Source organism: Taudactylus pleione, unplaced genomic scaffold (assembly GCF_031769625.1).
Source record: "Taudactylus pleione unplaced genomic scaffold, aTauple2 ptg000093l, whole genome shotgun sequence".
NCBI lineage: Eukaryota > Metazoa > Chordata > Amphibia > Anura > Myobatrachidae > Taudactylus > Taudactylus pleione.
In genome coordinates, this window is record NW_028284495.1 from 6,727,752 (window position 1) to 6,754,169 (window position 26,418).

A 26,418-nucleotide genomic window follows, 5' to 3' on the forward strand; every position below is an offset into this window, starting at 1 on the left:
CCCAGCACCTATGTAATATAGGTCGGTAGGGTGGCAAAACTGTACAGTATATCATTTTCCTAACATATGATACCAATCTGTTTAATATACATTTTTGTATTACAGCTGATTGAAATGAAATAAACATCTCTAGTCCTTGATTTGCTCTGTATACAAATGAACACATTTTTCTTTTCTTATCCTGTATGTTCTTGGCTCAATGTTGAATATCATGGATTAGTAAGTTCATAGTTGAGATTGGGCATTTGAGTTTCAAATTTGTTTTATTTTAATTACTCTGTGTTAGAGGTAAAAAATATATTTCTCTGTAGATCAAATCACAATAAAACACAGGGCAAAAATATGGAACAGTCCCATCTTTAACATTTTAAGCACTTGATATGTCAATTATGTCTCTTAACTCTTCCTTTCTAGTGCTTACAATTGCACTATGTCAAAGAAAAGGAAATTTCAAGAACTGGGTTCCACGGCTCCCGTCAACAAAAGAAAATCACTGTTAATGAAACCCCAGCACTATAATCCCAGTGAGGAACTTGAAGAAGACAATGAGGATAAATCTGAGTTTGTGAGCTTTAAGTTCATGACAAAAAAATGTTGCACTACTACAGGTATGTGATAGCTGATGTGTGTAAATATTTGCATATTGTAAAAGCATACTGTACATTGCATAACAAAATTAACAATAATTAATATGATAAATATGATCATGGTTAACACATGAGGAAATTGAGGGTTTGGTACACAAAGAGCAGTGCAACCTTAAATTTCCTTTTCTTTTCATAAGCCCATTGATGTTGGGCACTTAATATTGAGCAGACTGCAATATGGTTATTGTTATTGGATTTTAAAGTTTATTTATTTATTTTAAAAAATGGTGTGGTATATTGAGATAGATCTCACCAACATGGTTGGAAACACTAGATCACATGACCGTGCATTGTTTCTCGATGACCGTACACCTTTAAGCCTGATTTGAGCTGTATCACTCCTCAAGTGTAAACAATAACATCTCTCACAGAGACAATGCTCACAAAAAAGCAGCACATCACTGCCTCAGTGACAGACATACACATTTTTGCCAGAAAATTTTCAAGAAATCTCAAAATTACTACATAACACAAAGGACCTGACATCAGTCATTAACAAAGAGGTGAACAGGATTTACCTTGGATTGCCTCAATTTTATTAAGTTGGGGCTGCATCAAACTTCTGCCTATGGTGTATCCAAGATACTCCACCTCTTCTATCCCTAAGCTACATTTATTTGGGTGAGCTGCCAACCCTGCCTCACAGAAGGAGTCCAACACTGCTTGTACCCAGGGTAAGCAAGACTGCCAATCAGGACTATAGATGACTAAATCAACAAGATAAGCAGCATACTGTCTATGGGGCCTTCGAATTTTGTCCATCATCCCCTGAAAGGTGTAGAGTGCGTGTAACCAAAATGACAACATCTTTCAGTATATTGGAACAGACTATCCAGTGCACAAAAAAGCTGCCCTTTTGCCTTGACTGTAATCTGTTCAGTGCTGTAATAATTATAGAAAAGACAAACACATTTCATTTTACACAATAAATAGAAAAAAACTGAATTCAATTAAGAATATATGAACATAAATAATGAAAAATAACATAAGAAGAAATATTACCTTTCCTCCCCCTCCCCCATAGAAGCTCCAGAACGTCTCCTTTAATGAGTATTTTTTTAATGTAGTAGGAGTGTTAACATCTATGGGTGGGTTGCTGTCAATGAACCTTATTAGATAGCAAGACGTATTCTTTAAACAATTATGGATCTAAAGTCTCATATCAATACATAATGTGGATATGTAACTTTCCCACATGTTAAAAATTGTTCCACCTTAGACTCTTTCTCTAGCCTAGCTTCCACTCAATCCATACGGAACAAGTGAAAATGCTTAGATCAAAATTGGGACATTGGTAGGGGAAATGGTGATTACCATTCTTGCAAATTGTTTTGCGAGCTGCTGCACTAAGAGCTAACAGCAAACGTTTTCCCCCTCTGTTCATCCACAAGTTATTGGGAACAACACCAAATATGGCCCATTCTTCCACAAATGGGACATAATTAAGCAAATGAGCCTCGCATACTAGTTAACTTGAAGCCAAAATCTCTGACCAACGGGCACATCCAAAAGCAATTATATAAGTCTGCATTGGCTTCACCACATCTGTTACAAGAATGTGAGGGAGAGTGTCCCATATGAAAACTTCTATGTGGAGACAAGTATGCTCTATGGAAAATGTTTTAGAAGTCTACTGTGTACATAGCTGACGAAAGAAGTTTACGAGATGTGTTAAGTGAATTGAATAGGTCATCAACTGTGGGTGCAGGAAATTGCCCTGACCATTTTGCCAGTCCAGTAGAAGAGGTTGAATGGTCTATGTTTTCCTTGAAAAATTGATAATAGTAATAGATAGCTTTTTTTGAGAACAGGAGTCAAAAGGGTATCAACTGGATTTTGCCAAATTATCTGAGAATACATGGATTAATTTACTAATGTAATATTTAGCCTGTAGGAAGGCCAGGGGATAACCAGCCAAACCATATTTCTCCACAGCCTCAGAAAATGTTAAAATAGAATGCGCGACTAAACCAAAGTAGAAAAAAATGCTGGGAAATGTGTCATGCCCATTATATGTTTAACTCAGAAGCTATCCACCATGTGTCCCAAAGGATGTGAGTTTAGTAATAGATAGATCACTATTTCTCATATTTTTGGACAACACTACAGGGCCCAGAAATGTTGGGTTACCCCCAACCATGGTCCCCATTTACCAATACTTTAAAAAAACAGAGCAGAGGTTTCTTGTGAGCCGCTGCATAAGTGGTGGGTGCATGCCCAGAAGTTAGCAAGGGGCCTAAGAGGCTACTATGGAATCCTACACAAATTTTACTATGGGGACCGGTGATGCATTGTTCCACCCAGACCACATTACGTTTACACAAAAATAGACCCAACATTTATAAGGAGATTAATATCAGAACCAGAAAATGATATGGTATGCAATCAAAAAGTAGCCGATCATAATGTCATCATTCACAATGTCGACTGCAGAAGGTCAACATGATTAAAATGTCAACATAATTAATGTCAACACCTGCAAAATGTCAATATTGACAGCAAGTTGAGTTCAGAAATGTCAACAATGTCATAATGTCTACATTTCCATTACTGTTAGGGTTAGGGTTACTGTCGGCTACAAATTACAGTTTGACAACATTTCAACAATGTCAACATTACATCAGAGTAGACATTCGTAATGGGTAATGCCAATATTACGGGTAATGCCAACATTATGAATGAACCATATTGACATTCTCATGTCAACATAATATACCACATTCAATGATAGATGTCAGATAGATATATAAATGCATGATTGTACATTTTCTATAGCAATGGATTTCAATACTATAATATGCATCTTAGGCAAGATAAAAGGTTCTATAAATTACAATGGGCTAGGACCAGTCAATTTAATACTACAAAATACTAACTAAGGAACAGGCCCAGAAGAACTTTAGATTTAAAACTCGGCACTGAAATCTTATCTAAGGGACATCCTAACATTACAAATTAAATTCCTTTCAAGAGACCCTATATTACATTATGTAAATATAATTATGTATGCGTGTCAAAATGTATAATCATTTTATATGAAAAATATTTATTTAAGCGAAGAATATAAATGTAAAAATACAGTCTAATGAGAGACCACAATTTTGTTACCGAAGAGAAAATGAAGACTGAAAAAAATGGACTTGTTTGTTATCCCTCATTTCATCAGCATGCCAAATTTTGTATTCAGTTTACATGGGATGTAAAACAGCAGGATATCTTTAAAAAGTGAGAACTACTTGCTTTGACGAAAACCCCTTTTCACAAAATCCAAATCATCATTCACTGTATGAATCCTATTTTCTTCAATATAATTAATAAATATTTTCTTTTAACACATAACAAACAGTTGAACCAAACATTAGGTAAGTTGGAAATGTCCCAAAATGCTAACAGTTTGGCACCAGAAAAGTGAAATGCATTGGGCCGCACATGTGCGGTTCTACCCCCCTGTAATCTGCACTTAATAGGAATATTTTAAACTATGTAACTAAGCAACAGAGGTAATTGTTGCTTTCTAGAGCTTTTGTTAGGCACTTTAACACAGCCCAAATATGCATAATTAGGCATAATGTCTATAAATCATTATTGTACACATGTGGGTAGTTAAGTGGATTGAGAGAATAGTTCAATGAATTGAGCATATTCACTGAAAATGCTTTTTATTTGTTTTCTCCAGTTCATAATACTTTAAAATTATCATAACCCTTTACACCATCTCTCAATAGCTAGCAGTGTTATTGAGAAAAACTTCATTTGCATTTTAGACTATGTTTAATTTATTATTTAAAGCTAGAATTTGTTGGATGTGAAATCAGGAGATGATAGACCATTGTTCAGAATGATACATGGCTCTTTATTCAGCCTCTTTTCCCACTATGTAAAATTGTAAATTTTTTAGGTTTATAGTGAATAGATCCAAACAAAAGAACGCCATCTATAATCAAAGTTATTAAAAGGGCTAGTGTTGTGACTTCTTCCAAAAATGCTTTTAGTTACTATGACAATATTTACTTGATCCTGGCAGTCCAGTGTTGATTTTAGGGGGATAATTACAAGAAAGATACATAATGCAGACTTTTTTTGTGAGTGCCCTTGTCTGTGGCACTGTTTATAAGGATTTGCAGTGGAGCATAAAAGCCACATTGTCTGCTGTCATTATACCCTCTCATCCGGTTTCTACAACCTGCTGCTTTTCTCAGTTTTTCCTAGTTCATATTGTCATTTTGACAGAAATGCGATAATTAACATAAATAGAGATATTTATTAAAGTTTTCTGGCTGTGGAACTTTAACAGAAATGTAATGAAAACAAATGTTTATAAAATGACATTGCCATATAAAAGAGTGCAGTAAGCAGTGGGATTAATGCAGAACTGTTTTCTTTTTCAGCCATGTAAGACCCTTTACAGAATTAACTGTTTCTTAAGGCCTGGTTTATTAGTGCGGAATTGAAGTTAGAATAGAGAATTGTATTATTGTTCAGTATCACATATTACTTAAACAAACCCTTTAGTGTCATATTGATACCAAACCAGATCCAACCACGGGGAAGATACGTTACAAAGTCATACATAAAGTTACTGGTAGCTATATATTTTTTAGTGATGGATTTTAGAATAGGTAGACGGGGCCACAGTACAGGGCACTCAGAAGTGCATGATCTCATTTAAGAGTCTTATTGTCTTGTTGGTCATGGTAAACTGCCTACTGAACTTGAAAATGTCTGTTTATGACTATTATTAAACAACTTATACCCATTCACATCTGATTGTGCTGCCAATACTGCATGTACGGTAGCACTGATTGTAGGTTTAACATTAGAGATGTGCGCGGACCTCCATGTTTTGGTTTTGGATCTAATTCATCAAGTTTTGGTTTTGGGAAAACCACTCTCAAGTGTTTTGGTTCGTATTCATTCTGGATTCCATTTAAAATCAATAAAAATCAATAAAAAATCAGCTAAAATCATGTAATTTGGACCTGTTTATGCAATCCTAAACCTGTCCTTTTTTAAAATCTGGGTTCCGAACTTACAGCAGACCTGAGCCAGCACTCGGTTCTACTCAGAACCCGAAAATGATTCCGAACTGATACTTGTTTCAAGTCGATTCAACCCCTAAGATCTTCAGGAAAACTGAACTGCACATATCTATTTAACATTTCCACATTTTATATGCAATAGAGTTGCATGTATTTTGGCTGTTATGTCTATTCTGCAGTCAATGTTTAAATTTAAATGGGGTTCATAGTAGTGTAACTATGTGCTTGCAACATGCAGAGTAACATTTTCTAAAATTTCAGAACAGTGTAATATACTCGTATTATATACACCTAGACCTGATGAATCATAGATATGTGTAGGCTCAGATTACGGGTTTTCTCTTTTCAGACAATCCTCTTTTCAGACAAAAAAGCATCAATCAAGTGTTACAAATATGGATCTAAAACTATTGTATGACTATTTCTAGCATTTCAAAATTGTACATATATATGTGCTACTTGTTTGACACATTTTGTAGTGGTACCATCAGGGGGGGATTTAGGAGTCAGGCTGCCCCTAGACACAAGATTATTAGCCGCCCAACCATCATGTCCCTGCCCCCTTCATGTCAGGGCTGGTCCCGATGAATCTGGACCTCCAAAGCAGCGCCAACCTACCCTACCACCTCTCGCACCACACTTTGAGGCTCACTGCCAGTCACAAACTAAATAAATTAGTTGTAATGATATCAGAGTGAGGCAGTTTTTGGTCTCCATTGCTGCCTAAAAGAAGCAGAAAGGACTAGAAATTCTGGTAATATTAGTGGGGTAATTGGTGATAAAGAACAGAAGGCAACATAGGATCTTTTGTTTACATTTTGCAAATTACCTTAATGTCCCTTTAACATTTAATGCTGGAAACTCCATTAATTATTTTCAGCATATCATATGCAAAATCGAATCACCTAATATATTGCCATAAGGCATTCTTATTTCTAAATCAATTTTTTAAAAAAGTAAACATCAGGGGGTATATCTACTAAACGTGGCTATGAAAAGCTGCAGATTGTTAGCGGACTTGCCTGCAGAATTTAAAATGGTAATAATATCAAATGCAAAAAAAGGTGTTTTGCATTTAATATTAGTGCCATTTTAAATACAGGGGGAAAAACTAGTGACTATTGATGGCTTTGAAAACCTGCCATTTAGTAAATGTACTGTACCTCCATGGTGGAGATCTTACATATTTGGTAATAACTATTTAGAAATTAAATTAGAGGTGTTAAGGGTGATTTGGGAGAACTCTTTTGCGAAATGACTCAGAGATTGTTAATAGGAGGTAATTTTGTTATTTTTAGGTGCCTAAATACATTTTCCAATGACAATTGTATTAAAAAAATACAGAAATCCGATTGCAAGATAAACATTAGGCTCATATTACATAATCCTACAAATCCATAAACTCCTGCTTCACACAGTGGGCTTAATTCACAGTTGTACACTATTGCTGCTGCTGCGTCTTTCTACGCAGCTGCCTTGTGAACATACAGTATGTAAATGTCACAGCCACCGGGAGATGTATTGAGACGCCCACCTGCGACTTTGCAAATCCATGCATCTGCATAAAATGTCGCAGCATCTGCATACAAAGATGCAGAATCGGACGCAGGTCATTCGATTAGGCAGTCCTGAGTAAGCCAGATTTCAGTCTAATAGGATCGCAGTTACAGGATGGGACATGCCCCAGAAAAGGTTGCAGCATCCCTGGAGTCTTTGCTGCCACGCCCCTATACCTCCCCCAAATGCTTGCTGACTGTCAGTCATACTGCTAGTAAATTGTCTCTGCAAGTGACTACGGTAATGTACCTTGAGCATGCACTGTACGACAGATGCGCGGTTACTGTTGCTCGCTCAACTGCGTATACATCCTATAACGCACATCTCTGAATCAGGCCCTGAGTCATTTGCCAGAGTGAAAAGAATAACAGTGAAATCTTATTCTACATATTTAGGTAGTGAGTTGCCATGGTGCTGACAAACTACAGTAATTACTAAATAAAGTTGGACATAAAACTTTAAAAGCATAGAGTGAATCTGAAGTCCATGCCCATAGTGGCAAATGGTACATTTATGTTGTTACTGTGACATACAGTGAACTGATTTCAAATATGTATGGGTCCACACTCATGGACAGGGACAGTGAGTTAAGAGGAGATGTATCAAACCTTATAAAAATGCTAGTTAGCAGTTGATTGGTTGAAAAGGGCAACTTCGCCTTTTGCACACTTCTTCACTCTTTAGAAGGTTTATTACACCCCCCCTCCTCATTCTGTTGTCAACTTGCCATGTTCATCATGTACCATTAATTATTATAAATCAGTTTTCCCAGATCCTTCCTCATACCCTCTATGGGAGTCTGTTTAAATAAATAGATTTTTTTTTTAAATAAATAGATTTATATTAAATCTAGTCTGTTACTAAGCGGAAAAACAAGGGATTGGGAGTCGTGACCCAAATACAGCCATTGCACTGATGTTAAATGCTGCAAAACCGGGTAGTTACAAACACGGTTATAACTAGGGGCATGTGAGTTGTGCCACCACTAAAATCACAGGGCCTTGGGGCTGGCACAGTTGTTGCCCCAAGACACCTGCTTCCAGAATGCCTGGAACAACACCCTGCAGCCAGAGGAGTAGCGTGGTATCATAGCACCCAGAGAAAGTGCACGTCTTAGCACCCCCCTCCTTGTACTGAACTGTGCCAGTGGGGTATGGCAAGCCTGCAGGGGAATACTTTGGTGAAGAGAAAAACAGCAGTGGCAGTATCATGTTGGGGCATGGAGGTCCCATTGGGGGAATAGAATGCTTATTGATTATTATTTCAGTTCTCCTAATATTTTCTAAAAGACCTTTCAAACAACACTTTGTGGTCATGCCTCGGAACACCTTATTACTTTAAATAGCAAAGCAGTCACTTTGTTTAATTTCATACCTAATAATTGAAGTGTAGGACTTTACCTCAGATGTGTCACTTTTAAATCCATTGAAGCACAATGAATGAAATGAGGAGAGAAGGACAGAGGGGATCAAAGAGGAGAGGGGAGGGGCAAAGAGTCTATCAGAGAGGGGTGGTAATGATCACATAGGCAGGAGGGCCGGAGGGTAGGTAATCTGGGCAGCTTGAGGGAGCATAAAATGTAGAAACGGATCTTAGAACTGCAATATAATTAGGATATATAGCAAACAAACCAAGATAAAACTAACAGGCGGCAATCATACTTTGCAGCGTCCCATGAATTTCCAGAATCCTGGATGGCGCCCTCTGTCCATTTTGCATCTGGAGCTCATGCTCCACCGGAACCACCCTCACTACTCCCCTGCCTGCAGCCAGTAGAGCTGCTGGAGAGCTGCTCAGAGCATCAAAAAGATGCTCCAGGCAGTGCTCTTGTTCCCGATGCTGGTGGCCCCACCTGCTGTGCATGACATTGTGACATGTTCAGGTGGCAGGGCCGGCACAGGGCTCTGTTTCAAAGCTGGTTACAAATATGAAGCCTACAGTATGTGTATGTATGATTGTATAGCACTCATATAAAACTTAATTTAAATCTAGGGTCATATTAGCAATTTACTTCAATAAGTTAATTTAGACCTTGTTCCCTATTCCAAAAATATGTGAATGCAAGGCCTTGACTAATAAAACAGTAGTGCAATATCAAAGTATTTAAGTCAAACTGAAGTAGATAGCATGTGTAGAGTAGCGTGCATCATGTATACTATGATCAATGCAAAACATAGAAGAATCCTGTAGGGCTTTGTAGAAGGGAATGTGGCTGCATGTAAGGTCCCAGCTGACATTAGTCAAATGTTGAGAAAACAAGGATACTGACAGTGATCCAGCTATAGTATAATACAAATCAATGCAGGAAATAAGATTAGGACTACGCAATGGCTGAACATTTAGCCAAACTCTAAGTTTATTGGTGAGCAAGAGAAATGTGCCGTACTTCCTGCAATAGGTCTGTGTTTTCATACTTCCTCAAAGTTGAATGAGACTGGGCCTCACCCTAAACTTTCAGTGTCACCCTTCCACCTTGCAGTCATACATTAAATGTTAATGCACATTTGTAGGCACACTCATGATTAAGTTAGGATACAAATGAGGCTAAATCAAGCAATACTTAGCAGAAAAAAAAGCAAAATTTAAAGTTAAGGAAAAGGGATGTCCTGGAACAGTAGCAAGTTGGCCTATGAAGTGAAGTTTTACTGTTTCCACTATGCGCATGTTTAGGCGAACTTCACACAACAAAGGTGTTTTGAGATGTACATTAATTGTTATTCAGAAATGAAATCCACAATTATTATTATTATCCTTTATTCATATGGCACCACAAGTGTTCTGCAGTGCCTTACACAGTACATAAACTAATAAGTGAACAAGAAACGAGTAACTTACAGAACATTACAGTGCAGGACAAGGACATGGTTGATACACATTGCTGCAATAGCGATTGAAAAACTCACAATATGCAGCAGGGAGTTAGCAGTCAAGTGTCAGGTGCCCTTGTGGGAAGTAAGGAGTAGAAGAAAGTATAAAGAGATGCACATTAGGGAAGATGTCCCTGCTCGTGAGAGATTACTTTCTAACAAGAAATTCTACACTTGGTAGCACCAAAAGAAAGACACAACCATGAGCCAGTATGTAATGGAGACACAAATTTCATCATTTTGGGGGGGAAGGGGGGGGTGTTTGCTTTGGTCACATCTACTTATCTACTGTATGCCAGGTCTGCTTTTTTTTTAAGTCCAGTCCTGGCTCAATATTTTTGATTTTTTTTTTATAGGTACAATAACTGTGCAATCAACTGGTATGACAACCCATTCATCAGAAGGAAAGTGTTGCTATGAAGATCTGATCACTGATCCATTAGTATTGGGACAGTCAACAAAAAAAACTGTTTTACATACAGTGACAAACAGTCCTACAGGGAGTGTTATTCAATCGCTAAAAGCTCACCGAGACCATGGAGAAAGTTATTGTATCCAGTCCTCCAAACTAAATGACCCACCAGCATTTTCTCCTGAGAACAATAATGGCAGCTCTGAAATAATTGAAAATGGTTGGGACAGTTCTTACAGTTACTCAGATGAGACCAATTTAAAGGACCTTATATCTGACAGATTCAGTCAAGACATAAAGCAGAAGGGTGAAAGTGATAATAGAGAAGGGAAAACAGAGGAGATTGAAAGTGACTCATCAGTAGAAATATCAGAACATGATGACAGAAGCCAACACCAGATTCCTGAGAGCGAGGATGATGATAAATGCCTCTCAATTATTACAGAAGAGTCAGTGGATTTGGATAAAACAAAAGGAAACTTGAGTCTCCTTGAACAAGCAATAACTTTACAAGCTGAGCAAGGTCACATGTTTCACAGCACCTACAAAGAACTTGACATGTTCCTGCTGGAGCACCTAGCGAGAGAAAGAAGACAAACTAAAGTAATAGATGTAGCTAGCCGGCAAATGTTTAGCAGCAAAAGTAAGCCATTGTAATGAGTTAACATATTTTTGTATATGCTCTGTATTGCTTGTTACTATGGGGGAGATGTATCAAACCTTCTGAAGAGGACAAATGAAGAAGTTCCCCATAGCAACCAATCAGCTTTTAGCTAGCATTTATAAAGTACAGTCTATAAAATGATAGATAGAAGTCGACTAGTTGCTATGGGAGTTTTCTTCATATGTCCTCTTTAGAAAGCTTGATACATCTCCCCCTTATATTTGGTGTACACTTTACAATAAGCAGATCAGCAACATAATTGTGATAATTGTGCAGTGTATTGTCGTGAATGACCGCTAATTATCGGTCTGTCAGACATGCTACAATCGCCCAGCATGTCGGAAACATGTGCACTGCCATGTCTGACCTCCTGACACTTCCCTTATTCCTTCACTAGGGAGGAATGAGACAATGTCTCCTCCCATGTGAAGAAACGTAGATATGGTGACCATACACTGTGAAATATCTCACTGTGTGGCCAGTCCGCTTATAGTCTTAAATAGGTCATGAGAGTAAGCGGACATCATGCGTTTCTCTTATTTTTACATATTTTTTGTGTCAAATCTGTAGAGTTTAATATGTACCTAAAAGGCTAAAGAGGCATCCTACAGAATGCAATGGCTGGTATTGGATGGTTACTCTCTAAATGTACAGACTCCACCCATTAATTTCACTATAATATTTTGCCCAGCAACATGAAATCTCAATCTTTGCTTTTGGCTGTAGAATGCGTTATGCCACATTCAGCTCTCATTTAAAGCTAAGCACAACTGCAGAGAAGCATTGCAAAAGAGGAAAGCATTTGTCTTGCGAGCCTTCACTTTACTGTGTTTATAAATTACTTTTTGTGTTTCGATTAGAACATTGTGTATCATTTTCTTTTGTTCTTGCAGACTCTCCGCGTCCTGACAAACGTGAGACCAAATGCCCTATCCCGGGGTGTGATGGCACAGGCCATGTTACTGGACTATACCCACATCATCGCAGCCTGTCTGGGTGTCCTCACAAAGTTCGAGTGCCTTTAGAAAGTCAGTGAGACTGTATTCACTATATATCTGATCATTAACTGTCACGTTTGTAATGGGTTTGAAATTAAACTGCAGCTCAAACAGATTTGATTATAACATATTTCTATTGACCACGGAATGGAAAATGAATCTATGGAATGTTCTATTTACTATTTAACCTTGCTTGTTATAACAAGTTTTCCAACCACCAAACATAATTAATTAACATGTTATTTGTATGTATAATTGATAATCAATGTACATCAAAATGTATACATGGAGTTAAGGATATAAAATAACATAAAATTGTAATGTAGATTAATGAAAACTGTAGATTGATTAATGAAAACTGAAAAATTATGCTTACACTCTCTTTATAACATCTATTTTAGAAGTTTGGTGCAAAGCACATTTATCATAGTATTATTATTATTATTATTATTATTATTATTATTATTATTATTATTATTATTACTATTATATGCAGAGCACCTATGCATACATTACCTGTGCCACCTAAACATAATCACATAAAACACATGAAGCATTGGACTTTTAGTGATTAAGTCAATGTTATACTCCACTCCATATACTGTAAGTCACCCTTTTTCATCACTAATTTTATATAGCCCATACATTTTTACTTAGCGCTGTACTTTAGGCCTAGCTTCCCTGCTAAATCATACTTAGGGGTATAATTATACTTAGCGCTGTACACAGAATACTTAAGGCCTAGCTTCCCTGCTAAATCATACTTAGGGGTATATTTACTAAAGTGAGAGTTTTTAGAAATTTTAGTGATGTTGCCCATAGCAACCTATCAGATTCTACTTAATATTTAACTAGCACCTTCTAGAAGACAATAGCTAGAATATGATTGGTCGATGAAGTGAACTGAAGTGATTCATTAAATAATTTACCTGATTTGATTTATTTTAATAATTTCTCAACCAACCTTTATTTTTCTTTTAATTAGTTTTGGCCATGCATGAAAATGTGCTGAAGTGTCCAACACCAGGATGTACAGGAAGAGGACATGTTAACAGTAACCGCAACACACACAGAAGGTACCCTTAGTGACTACTGGATTTACAGTACAATTGAATTATGACTGAGAGGACAAATGAGTGTTTGTATACAGCAATAGGCTACTCATGACCTTTTCGGGTCAATGACACAAATGAGCTGATGAGTTTTGGTTTTGAAAAACCATCCTCAAGTGCTTTGGTTTTTGATCTGGGTTTTTTTTTTATAAAAATCTGATAAAAAGTTTTTAAAAACACCTAAAATCATATAATTTATGCATGCATGTATTTAAAATTCTAATTCCGAACAGCGAAAAAGATCAGAACTGTGACTCAGATTTATCCAGATCTCCTCAAGAGATCAGAGCCGTGACTCGGATTTATCCAGATTCATGAAATTCTCAACAAATGTGATGTCTCTGAAGACATCTTCAAATTCCAAAAATTGCAGTCACTTGTCATGTCAAATAAAACATTTATTTTATTTTAAAAAAAAGACAAATTAAATTAGATAAGGACAATTACAAAAAAAATTACTTGGAAATTGAATGTGGCAGTGAAAAGAGTTAATGGCATGATGGCTATGAAAAAAAATTCTGTGGGCACCCCTTCCCTTGGTGCTTATTTTCTTCATGGTTAATCCAGGGCTGGGCTGCTGGCTACAAAGGAACCATCTTGTGACAGGACTGAGCAGATGGCATGCTGGCTAGGAAGCATTTTCAAATATACTGAAGCCACTAATATTTTTCAATTTAAATAGTGTTTTAAAACTTTGAAAGAGTTAAACATTGAAAAAAAACATAATATATGTAATGCTACAGTTTTTTATGTGTTGCTTATTTGGGTCATACTAATCCATATTGTCTCTCCTACTAAAGAATTAATTATATTATTATGTTAAGTATTGTTATACCACTCTATACTTGAAATATAGCATCTGTATTTATAATTTCAACATCCCAATGTTGACAGTTATTATGTCAACATTGTGAAGATTTCGACATTGAACGTGTCGACATGTTCAAATTAAATGCCGACATTCTGCACGGACATGCAGGAGTGGAGGTTAGAGTTAAGGGACACATCCACTAGGCGACTGATGAAGGACTAAACGATAACAATATCGTTATCATTCAGTCATTCATTAAACTGTGCAGTGCCTACACTGAACAATATATCGTTTAGTGTAGGCACCTTCCCTCATCTCTGAACATGATCAATCTGTCGCTGTGGCCAAAGCATTATCAGACAAGCCAGGGGTACCCTGAAATCCCAGGCTTGGTCTGAAGCCCGGGGCTCATCCCTGCACCCCTGGAGCATTGGGTACGAGGGTAATACAGTGAGTAATATAGGAAACTATTGTATTTTACACTGGGACTACAGGTGCCAGATGTCTGCCCTTTGGCACTTGTGGAACTACAAGTGCCAGCTGACGGCAGGCACCTGTACCCCCACTGTAAAATAAATAGTTAAATAAAAATAAAACACACACACCGGGCCTAGTAAAATTTTACTTCATACACTTACCCATTCACACATACTTACCTGCTGCAGATGTGTCTGTCTCCTTATCAAGTATGATCTGTGTGCCTGGCCCTGCAAAAAATAATCTATACTCACCTAGATCCTGGCGCTGCTCTCGGTAGCATCCAGGGTCTTGGTAAAACCAATAAACGAGTTACCCGAACCACACCGGACAGATGCATACACTTACACCTCGCGAAATGACAGATACCCAAAGTCAGCTGTAATTTCTCACGAGGCACCAGCCAATGAGCGGCTGCTACATGTAAAGCGGCTGCTGATTGTCCCATTGTTCCACCCACGGGCCACAGTGTCCGCTGGCAAGGGGGACACTGTTAGAGGTACACGTGCGCATCATCCACACACACACTGTGCCAGCTCTAGTAGAGGCGGGGGCTGTCCAGCAGCTCCTGGAGCACTAGGCAAGCCCCCAGCATCAAAAGTGGTAAAGGATTTAATCACCATGCTGGTAATTAGAAATATGTATATATATATATATATATATATATATATATATATATAATATATATGTAAAAATGCAGTAGATGTTAATTTCGTTTGGTGGAGGTTTTACTCTCTATTATGAAACAGGAGGCTTTATAGAAAGTTATACCATTTATAGGTTTAATAGAGTATACAGATCTGAAAGATTAAAAATACATGCAATAACTAGTAAACAGATATATAATGAAAATAATAAAAATAAAAATAGGAATAAAATAAAATCCCACATTCCCTAATAGAGCAGCGTTTTTCTTAAAGGACAATCATGTCCCAATATAGATCAAAAATACACATAGAAATATATTCAAATAGACACTATATAAAAAGAGCTCTTAGAAATCTTAATGTTTTGTACTGACAATCAAAGTCCAGATATCACTGGAATGTTGTTATATAGACAAGTCCGTAGCTCAGTTGTTACATAATTAGTAAGCTTGTAACTAATATGCTGCTATTCAAGAGTTCTCATAAAATAACAAGTCAGTTGTTGTAGTTAGCAGCTGTAAGTGATTAAACTGGTGTCCCAGTTATAATATCACTCTCCACACAGTCACCTATTAATAGTTATGTTACCTTAATCCAAAAATGAGCCGATATTTGTTGCACCTTATATTTATATGCGGTCTGCTGTGATCGAGTGGCCAGTCCACGGACCGGGTATCTTTGTCCGTGCAGCAAGATAATATCTGTCAGTGGGCAAGGTAGACACTGTTAGTGGTATAGGTCGGCCGCTGCTGTTAGTCATTCCTGCGGACCAAGTACTGGTGTCCGTGCAGGAAATGATGACTGGCAGTGGAGTAAGGAGATGATGAGAGCGGTATTCCATGGCCGCTGTTGCTGTCGTCCCCGGCTTTTAGCAATAGGCCTCTTGGGTGGACACAGGCCACTGGAGAAATATCTGGAACAAAAGGTATCTGGAGGGTATATGGTCAACGTATTTCATCCTATTGAATGCCGGGACTTTCTCAAGACTCAGGGGTCTATTTAATAAGCAGTGTCAGGAGACAGAGTGAAAAGTGATAAGAAAGTGATAAGGTGCCAGCCAATCAGCTCCCAACTGTCATTTTTCAAACACAGCCTGTGAGATGACAGTTGGGAACTGATTGGTTGGTACATTATCACCTTCTTATCATTTTTCACTCTGTCTCCTAACACTGCTTAGTAACTAGACCCCTCAAGACACAGTGTGGTGATTAAATCATTTACCACTTTTGATTTTGGCGATCCCTGGACCTCATGGGTCCTAACTAGACCATATTAATCACCTGCAGCAGGTACTAACACAGTGTCCTTCTCTTTTTCATATACAGTCAGGTGCATAAATATTGGGACATTGACAGAATTTTTATATTTTGGCCTTTATTCACCACCACAATGGCTTTGAAATGAAACAAACAAGATGTGCTTTAACTGCAGACTTTCAGATTAAATTTGAGGGTAATTACATCCAAATCAGGTGAACGGTGTAGGAATTACAACAGTTTCTATATGTGCCTCCCACTTTTTAAGGGGCCAAAAGTAATGGGACAAACTAAACAATCCTAAATCTAACTTTCACTTTTTAATACTTTGTTGCAAATCCTTTTCAGGCAATTACAGCCTGAAGTCTGGAACGCATAGACATTACCAGACATTGGGTTTCATCCCTGGTGATGCTCTTGCCTGGCCTCTACTGCAAATGTCTTCAGTTCCTACTTATTCTTGGGGCATATTCCCTTCAGTTTTGTCTTCATCAAGTGAAATGTATGCTCAATCGGATTCAGGTCAGGGGATTGAATTGGCCATTGCATAACATTCCACTTTTTAGCCTTAAAAATCTCTTTGGTTGCTATTACAGTATGCTTCGGGTCATTGTCCATCTGCACTGTGAAGCGCCATCCAATGACCTCTGAAGCATTTGACTGAATATGAGCATATAATATTGCCCAAAACACTTCAGAATTCATTCTGCTGCTTTTGTCAGCAGTCACATCATCAATAAATACAAGGGAACCAGTTCCATTGGCAGCCATACATGCCGACGCCATGACACTACCACCACCATGCTTCGCTGATGAGGCGGTATGTTTTGGATCATGAGCAGTTCCTTTCCTTCTCCATACTCTTCTCTTCCCATCACTCTGGTACAAGTTGATCTTTGTCTCATCTGTCCATAGGATGTTGTTCCAGAACTGTAATGGCTCTTTTAGATGTTGTTTGGCAAACTCTAATCTGGTCTTCCTGTTTTTGAGGCTCACCAGTGGTTTACGTCTTGTGGTGAACCCTCTATATTCACTCTTGTGAAGTCTTCTCTTGATTGTTGACTTTGACACATATACACCTACCTACTGGAGAGTGTTCTTGATTTGGCCAACTGTTGTGAAGGAGTTTTTCTCCACAAGGGAAATAGTTCTTCTGTCATCCACCACAGTTGTTTTCCGTGGTCTTCCGGGTTTTTTGGTGTTGCTGAGCTCTCCGGTGTGTTCTTTCTTTTTAAGAATGTTCCAAACAGTTGATTTGGCCACACCTAATGTTTTTGCTATCTCTCTGATGGGTTTGTTTTGATTTTTCAGCCTGATGATGGCTTGCTTCACTGACAGTGACAGCTCTTTGGATCTCATATTGAGAGTCGACAGCAACTGATTCCAAATGCAAATGTCACACCTAGAATCAACTCCAGACCTTTTACCTGCTTAATTGATAATGAAATAATGAGGGAATAGCCCACACCTGTCCATGAAATAGCTTTTGAGTTGATAGTCACATTACTTTTGGCCCCTTAAAAAGTGGGAGGCACATATAGAAACTGTTGTAATTCCTACACCGTTCACCTGATTTGGATGTAATTACTCTCAAATTAAATCTGAAAGTCTGCAGTTGAAGCACATCTTGTTTGTTTCATGTCAAAGCCATTGTGGTGGTGAATAGAGGCCAAAATATGAAAACTCTGTCAATGTCCCAATATTTATGCACCTGACTGTATATCACAGTGCCAGGAACAGTAGTTAATACTACTTGTTGTGTTAAGCCCCCAGCATGATAAAAATGGAGGAGCCCCCTTGCAGCTATGCAACGCCCCTTGCCACTAAGCCATGCCTCCTAATGTCATGCACGCACATCGGGCAATTGTCTCCACCTATACCTTACTAAAGATGAGAGGTATGGTTAAGGGATTACTGACATAGCTGAAAATGATCCATTATATTTGGGCAACACAAATACTGTAGCCTGCACTGATACTGTATGTCCATAATAGGCAGTGTAAAATTCCTGCAACATTTATTCTGCCCTATATACCCTGTACAGCAATAGTGCTTACGGAAGCAACTGAGCATATACATCACTTGTTATTTACAGAAAAATTAATAGTATCAATGCCAAGTTGCTAAGCTAAAGTATGGGAGTACAGTACAAGTTTTGAGAAATCTTTCTGGAGTCTGATATTCTTACTGTAGTAGTTTGCTCATTGTAAGTTTTTGTACTTGTGCACCACACAATAATTACATACAGCAGCATTCATGTGCAATATGGGCTGGGTACGGGATGCCGGTGTTCAGGATCCCTGTGGTCAGAATCCCGACACCGGCATCCCGACTAGATTAGCTTCCTGAAGGCTCAAGGTATTCCTAACCTAACCCTTAACCCTACCCTAACCCTCCCTCCCCTGTGCCTAAACATAACCAGTTTTCCCATAGTGCCTAACCCTAACCCTCACCCTAGTGCCTAACCCTATCCTTCCCCCCAACCCCGCTACTTACCTTCAGGGTTCCGGTGGTCAGCATGCCGGCGCTGGTATTCTGATAAGTGTCGGGATTCTGGCATCAGCATTGTGACCACCAGAATCTCCGCTGTAAGGATATTAAACTTATCCCGTGCAATACAAATACCATTTGAGTATTTTTCCTATCTTCCTTCATAGTATAGTTTTAAAATCTGCTCTCATTTGTTTCCATTCAATGTGTTACTATTACTATATTACTTTTTTATTATATATGTACTACTCTCTATGAAACATCACTTTGATTCTGTAACATTATCTCTGTTCTGCTGTGAATGTATGACATTTCTGTTCTGATTAAAGTCTTTCAGGTTGTCCAATTGCTGCAGCTGAGAAGCTCTCTAAAACACAAGATAAACACTATTCCTCTAGCACTGGATCCAACCTCGAATCTATTCACAGGTATATATAATAAAATGGACTCAATAAATAATGTGCAGGACCTTTGTTAACGGGGATGCGGTCAGAATGTGGACTATGTGACTGATTCTGAATAGAACTCCAAGAGGAAGCGTTTGTGTGATGCAGAGGAAGCATATTTTACTACCTTATGCTAATGTGAGTTTCCTTAGGGTCAAAGCAAGGATCTGTGCCTTGGGTGTAACTACCATAGGTGCGAGATGTGCAGCTGCTATGGAGCCCAGAGCTGAGGGGGGCCATCTTCCTTGTCAAAGTTACATGTGTTATACACATTTTTCACCACTGGGTGGTACGTAGGGGCTCTTACAAACTTTTGCTATGGGGCTCAAATACCTAGTTACTCCCCTGATCTGTACCGTTCAAGTGGGAAGCTGCTCCACTAACTGTTTTTCCATCTACAGTTGCAATGGTCATCATTAGTATTGGCACTTGCAGGCTTGCAGAAGCCCCATACTACTGTACTATAGGTGCAAGAGATCTGTCTGAAACAGGCTTCCCATCTCCACATGCACAGCTCAGAATAGCACAGTTCTCTAGCTAAATGTCTACAACACTAACATGCCAGACTCATGAAACTACCACAAGACAGAACATTTCAGTGAAATTGCATTGCTGCCACCCAGTTCCTGCCCATACACGCCCATTTCGTGCAGAGAGAGATAAAGCAAAGATTTGACTGACTAAGAATCTGACAAAGATAAGCAAAAATGCGTAAATTCGCTTTTGCATATGTGCTACATGCTAAAACTCACTATTTGTGTCCATACAAAGAGATCAGCCCTTATGTCCACAGTGAGTATGTCAACATGACAGTGACAGTGCCTGAATCCTGACATAGGTATAATGGTACTTGGAGCATTGCAAGAGTTTGCAGTAGTCGAGTTTTGGTAGCAAAGTAGGTAAGAAACGTGTGTATTCTAGTAGTATTTGTACAGTGCAGGCAACAGTGCTATGAGAGAGACTAGATGTGAGGAATACAGGTTGAGTCTCCCATATCCAAAATGCTTGGGACCAGAGGTATTTTGGATAACGGAATACTCCGTATTTTGGAATAATTGCATATCATAATGAAATATCTTGGGAATGGGACCCCAATATACACACATAATGCATTTATGTGTTATATACACCTTATACACATAGCCTGCAGCTCATTTTATACAATATTTTCAATAATTTTGTGGCTCAAGCAAAGTTTGTGTACATACATGAAATAAATTTATGTTTCATTTACACCCTATACACACAGCCTGAAGGTAATTTTATACCATATTTTTAATAATTTGTGCCTTAGGCAAAGTTTGAGTAAATTGAACCATCAAAAATCAAAGGTTTTATTATCTCAGTCATGCCAAAATTATTCCGTATTTCGGAATATTCCGTATTTCGGAATATTTGGATATGGGAGACTCAACCTGTAATGCAATGGGTAGAGTCAAGGTTGATACTAAAGCAGTGAACTTGGAAGACTAAGAAAATGTTGGTGTTATTGAAGGTAATGAGCATTTAGGGGAGGTTTTAATTTATAGGAGTGGGGAAATGATCATTTCTTTTTTAGACAAGTTAAACTTAGGTAGCAGATACTAAAGGAATGGTTCAATGGGTCGGAAGTGAACCAAGAGAGAAGTTGTGTTGCAAAGGCCAATGGAGGAAATGGGTGTTCAGGAGAAGAGGGTGATCAACGGTGTTGAAAGTTTCGAAATGACCGAAGTTTACAGTCAAAATGGAGACCCATTGAACAAAAACAGGTCTTTCTGAGTTAAAATAGACAATAGAAAAATAAATTGTGAAAAATAACATAAAAAGTAAACTAATTATATAATATATTATTTAGCCCTATCACTCCTTTAAATTTAAAATAAAATACATTGACTTGTCATGAAGGGGATAACCGATGAAGTAAAAAATTAAGATATAAATGGATAAAATATTTATATTACCCTTGTATACATTGACTAATTAACAGAAATTTTAAAAGAACTAAATTGTTTTCCTATTTTGTCACATCTTTCAGAGCGACATGTGTAAAGCATGTTGAAGTTACACAGTTCAGTTATCGGACTGCACCGGTCACTACAACACGAGCAACAATAATTAAAGAACATGACAGATTTGGGAAAGTTCCATTTGATTATGCCAGCTTTGATGCACAAGTGTTTGGGAAACATACCATTGCGACAGTTGTTCACAGCCAAGAGACAAGTAATGGCGAAGGTAAGAATAATATATATATATATATATATATATATACAAAAACTGGAACATTAAATGAGATAAAAAAAAGATGGAAAGCATACAGTATGAGATACATATACCATATATACTCGAGTATAAGCCGACCGAATATAAGCCGAGGTGCCTACTTTTACCCAAAAACACTGGGAAAACTTATTGACTCGAGTATAAGCCTAGTGTGGGAAATGGCAGCAGCTGGTAATTCCCCCTGGTTGTGCCCCCAGTAGTAATCCCTCCTGGTAGTGCACCCAGTGGTAATCCCCCCTTTCAGTGCTTCCAGTAGTAATCCGCCCCTGGTAGTGCCCCCTGTAGTAATCCCCCCCCTGGTAGTTCCCCCTGTAGTAATCCCCCCTGGTAGTGCCCCCTGTAGTAATCGCCCCCTGTAGAAATCGCCCCCTGTAGTCCCCCCCCCAGTAGAGAGAGATTGTCACGGCTTGGCGTGCGCTTGGACCCGGAGTGGAGTCGGATGAGGAATGAGGACTTGTTTGCTGGTATTGAAGGCAGCCGGCCTTAGGGGAGTATGACTCATGAAGCAGTGGCACGCGACGGGATCAGAACCAGGCTGCGAGACACTGGCGGAACTTAGAGACCCGGGGTAGGCTGGGTATAGCAGGTAGACGGGATCAGGAGACAGGCAGTAACAGGAGCAAACTGCACCAAGGCTGAGAGGGGAGTCTGCAGAAACACACTGGTACTGACACTTTAAATGAGCAAAGGAGCACAGAGAACTAGCTCACAGCATACGCTGTGATAGACGTTGCACTGGCAACTAAAGAGCCTCTGGACAGCCCTTTAGTACCCTCAGGTAGTGCAGGATTGGTTGCTAGCCTCCCCAGCCCAGACTGAACCTGATTGGCCAGAAACGACATGTGACCCAAATCCAAGATGGCTGTGCCCAGTGGTTACAGCATGGAAGCTCTGCCAGTCTCAGCCCCTCTCACCTGCCTCCAGATGGAAGCCCTTGGTCTGCAGAGACTCACAGCACCCAGCGCTATTCTCCATGAACCTGCACCTCTGCTGGAAACACCATGCCACAGCGCCCGGAGCGGTAAGCGCTGCGATCTCAGCAGCCTGTCACCCCTGGTCGTGACAGTACCCCCTCCTTTAGGAGTGGCCTCTGGACACTTCTTCGGTTTACCAGGATTCTCAGAGTGAAACTTAAGCACTAGGCGAGGAGCGTAGACATCCTCAGCTTTCACCCAGCAACGTTCTTCGGGACCGTAACCTTTCCAATCCAGTAGATATTGGAGTTGCCCATAACGAAAATGAGAGTCCAGGACCTGTTTGATCTCGAACTCTACACCCCTCTCAGTCAAGACTTTGGGGGAGCATGGCAGAGTCTTGCGATAGCGATTCAGGATGAGAGGTTTCAGCAGGGAAATATGAAAGGAATTTGGTATTTTGAGGTAGGACGGAAGTTTTAATTTATAGGCTACTGGATTGATCACTTGAACGATGGGAAAAGGACCGATGAAACGAGGAGCAAATTTCATAGACGGCACTTTAAGGCGAAGATTACGAGTGGAAAGCCATACTAAGTCACCTGTTTTTAGGTTGGGCAGGAGCGTTACAGAGACCAAAAGGCATTACCAGGTATTCAAAATGCCCGTCTCGAGTATTGAATGCTGTTTTCCATACGTCCCTGGCTCGTATCCTAATGAGATTGCAGGCCCCTCTTAAATCCAGCTTGGTAAAAATAGTAGCACCTTTTACTCGATCGAAAAGTTCGGTAATGAGGGGTATCGGGTAGCGATTTTTGATGGTTATATCGTTTAAGCCCCTGTAATCGATGCAAGGACGCAGGCCTCCATCCTTCTTAGACACAAAAAAGAATCCTGCCCCTGCCAGTGAGGAGGATGGTCGAATGAACCCCTTTTGCAGGTTCTCCTGGATGTATGCTGACATGGCTTCAGTCTTGGGTAGGGAGAGTGGGTAAGTACGACCTCGCAGAGGAGTTTTGCCAGGAATCAATTCAATAGGACAGTCCCACTCCCGATGAGGAGGCAGAATATCAGCTCCGGTCTTACAGAAGACATCGGAGAAGGAGCGATACTGGTAGGGAATTGGAGTAGTGGTTGCAATGTAACTACCTTTGACGGGTTTGATTTGAGGAAGGCAGGATACTTGACAAGTTTCTCCCCAGGACAAGATCTGCATGGTGCCCCAATCAATATTGTGGGAGTGCTTGCGTAACCAGGGGTATCCAAGGATGACCTCATGGGAGGCTTTGGGAATTACTAGGAATCAGATAGTTTCAGAGAGCTCCGATACGAACTGGCACAGGAAGGGTACGTTGAGAGACGATTCCGTTGGTAATCTGAGTGCCATCTACAGCAGATAGAGTGATGGTGTGGTCGAGAGAGGAGACAGGAAGCCGAAGCCTCTGGACAAGTTCAGCGGTGATAAAATTTTCAGCGGCCCCTGAATCGAGGAGAGAAAGAACAGTTTTAGAACCAGTGGAGATCTCAAAAGTAATGGAGAGGGTAGATTCATTTTTTGATGGAGACGGAGACATCACTCCTAACCTGGTGTCTCCTGCACAGATTAGGATCGGGAGTTTCCCGGACGACGTGGGCAGGCTGCAACCATATGACTGGTCTCCCCGCAGTACATGCATAGATTTTCTCGTCGGCGTCTTTGCCATTCTTCTACCGTGAGGCGGGCCCGGTTAATCTGCATGGGTTCGTCACCCGCAGGTTCAGACAGAGGGAGGGTTGGAGTAGTGGTCGGCCGGAACCTAAAGCGATCTCCCCTAGTTTTTTCACTCTGGCGTTCTCTGTACCGCAAATCCACTTTATTGCAAAGGGAGATAAGATCATTGAGGGTAGCCGGCGGATCACGAGTGGCGAGGTCATCTTTTATGCGATCTGTCAATCCATTCCAAAAGGTGGAAGTCAGGGCTTCTTCATTCCATTTTAGTTCCGAAGCCAGCGTTTGAAATTGAATGATATACTGACTGACTGGTCGGTTCCCTTGGCGAAGTCGCAGGATTTCCGTCGTTGCGGAGGTTGTTCTGCCGGGCTCGTCGAAAATCCTCCAGAAGGACGTGAGGAATCCAGAGTAGTTGTCTAGTAACGGGTCGGACCTCTCCCAGAAAGGCGAAACCCAGTCCAGGGCAGAACTGGTCAGTAGAGACACTATATATGCCACTTTGGATTTTGGAGATGGAAAGTTCACAGGCTGTAGTGTGAAGTGGACGTCACACTGGTTGAGAAACCCTCGGCACAACTTGGGGTTCCCGTGAAACTTATTGGGAGTCGGAAGGTGCAAATGAGATGGTGCAGGTGGAACAGGGACAGCTGGAGCTACTGGCTGGTTGGTGGTGGCAGGCAAATTAACAGTAACCAGGGAAGCTTGCAGCGTATCCTGACGAAGAGACATTTCCTGCAGGAACTGAGCCATTTGGCACTGAGACGCCTCTAGTCCCTCTAGGCGACTGGCGATACCCTGGAGCAAGTCGGCCCTCAGATCCTGTCCACTGGCCGAATCCATCTGGCCAGTGCAAACTGTCACGGCTTGGCGTGCGCTTGGACCCAGAGTGGAGTCGGATGAGGAATGAGGACTTGTTTGCTGGTACTTGAAGGCAGCCGGCCTTAGGGGAGTATGACTCATGAAGCAGTGGCACGCGACGGGATCAGAACCAGGCTGCGAGACACTGGCGGAACTTAGAGACCCGGGGTAGGCTGGGTATAGCAGGTAGACGGGATCAGGAGACAGGTAGTAACAGGAGCAAACTGCACCAAGGCTGAGAGGGGAGTCTGCAGAAACACACTGGTACTGACACTTTAAATAAGCAAAGGAGCACAGAGAACTAGCTCACAGCATACGCTGTGATAGACGTTGCACTGGCAACTAAAGAGCCTCTGGACAGCCCTTTAGTACCCTCAGGTAGTGCAGGATTGGTTGCTAGCCTCCCCAGCCCAGACTGAACCTGATTGGCCAGAAACGACGTGTGACCCAAATCCAAGATGGCCGCGCCCAGTGGTCACAGCATGGAAGCTCTGCCAGTCTCAGCCCCTCTCACCTGCCTCCAGATGGAAGCCCTTGGTCTGTGGAGACTCACAGCACCCAGCGCTATTCTCCAGGAACCTGCACCTCTGCTGGAAACACCATGCCACAGCACCCGGAGCGGTAAGCGCCGCGATCTCAGCAGCCTGTCACCCCTGGTCGTGACAGAGATGTTATAAGAATAAAAAAAAAAAATCAGTTACCTGAAACTCCCGCTCCTGGTCCCGCCGTTATCCACTCCTCCGGCCACTTTGCATGGGAGAGACGTCATCATTACCCACTGTGGGAGCCGGAAGATGGCTCCCGCAGTGGGAGCAGCAGCAGCCGCTGAGAGTCTGACAGACTCTCAGCGGCTGCTGATTATAGCAAACACGCAGCTGCCGGCTCCGGCGGCTGTGTGTTTGAGCTGTGTAGCGCTGGCCGAACTCCGCCCGGTCAGCGCTACACTTCACTCGAGTATAAGCCGAGGGGGTACTTTTTCAGCACAAAAAATGTGCTGAAAAACTCGGCTTATACTCGAGTATATACGGTACTCATACAAATTATAATGGTAAGCGAAAACAATACATAAAGTGTACGGCAGTAGGCCAATAAATACAAACAAGAAAACATAGGAGAACATTTAAAAGCAGGATGAAAACAGAGGTGAAAGAGGGCCTTTTTAACAACAAATCTGCCCTTTCACCATCTGTAACAAATTTGTGCCACTTAAACCATTTCATCAATGGTGAAGTAGCAGCAGTGAGAAAGGG

At 40.4% G+C, this 26,418-nt stretch overlaps 1 protein-coding gene across 3 annotated transcripts in view; it reads left to right on the forward strand.

The window, feature by feature from the left end:
* Nucleotides 1-412: 412 nt before the first annotated feature.
* Nucleotides 413-26,418, forward strand: part of ST18 (ST18 C2H2C-type zinc finger transcription factor) — a 152,225-nt gene continuing 126,219 nt past the window's right edge. For all 3 annotated transcript variants that reach the window (XM_088469758.1, XM_088469759.1, XM_088469760.1), the window contains exons 1-6: nucleotides 413-608; nucleotides 10,467-11,165; nucleotides 12,080-12,214; nucleotides 13,170-13,260; nucleotides 19,307-19,405; nucleotides 21,438-21,637. In XM_088469758.1, the coding sequence (XP_088325884.1) occupies nucleotides 431-608; nucleotides 10,467-11,165; nucleotides 12,080-12,214; nucleotides 13,170-13,260; nucleotides 19,307-19,405; nucleotides 21,438-21,637 (1,402 nt within the window). In that variant the 5' untranslated portion in view covers nucleotides 413-430. The remainder of the gene's footprint in view (nucleotides 609-10,466; nucleotides 11,166-12,079; nucleotides 12,215-13,169; nucleotides 13,261-19,306; nucleotides 19,406-21,437; nucleotides 21,638-26,418) is intronic.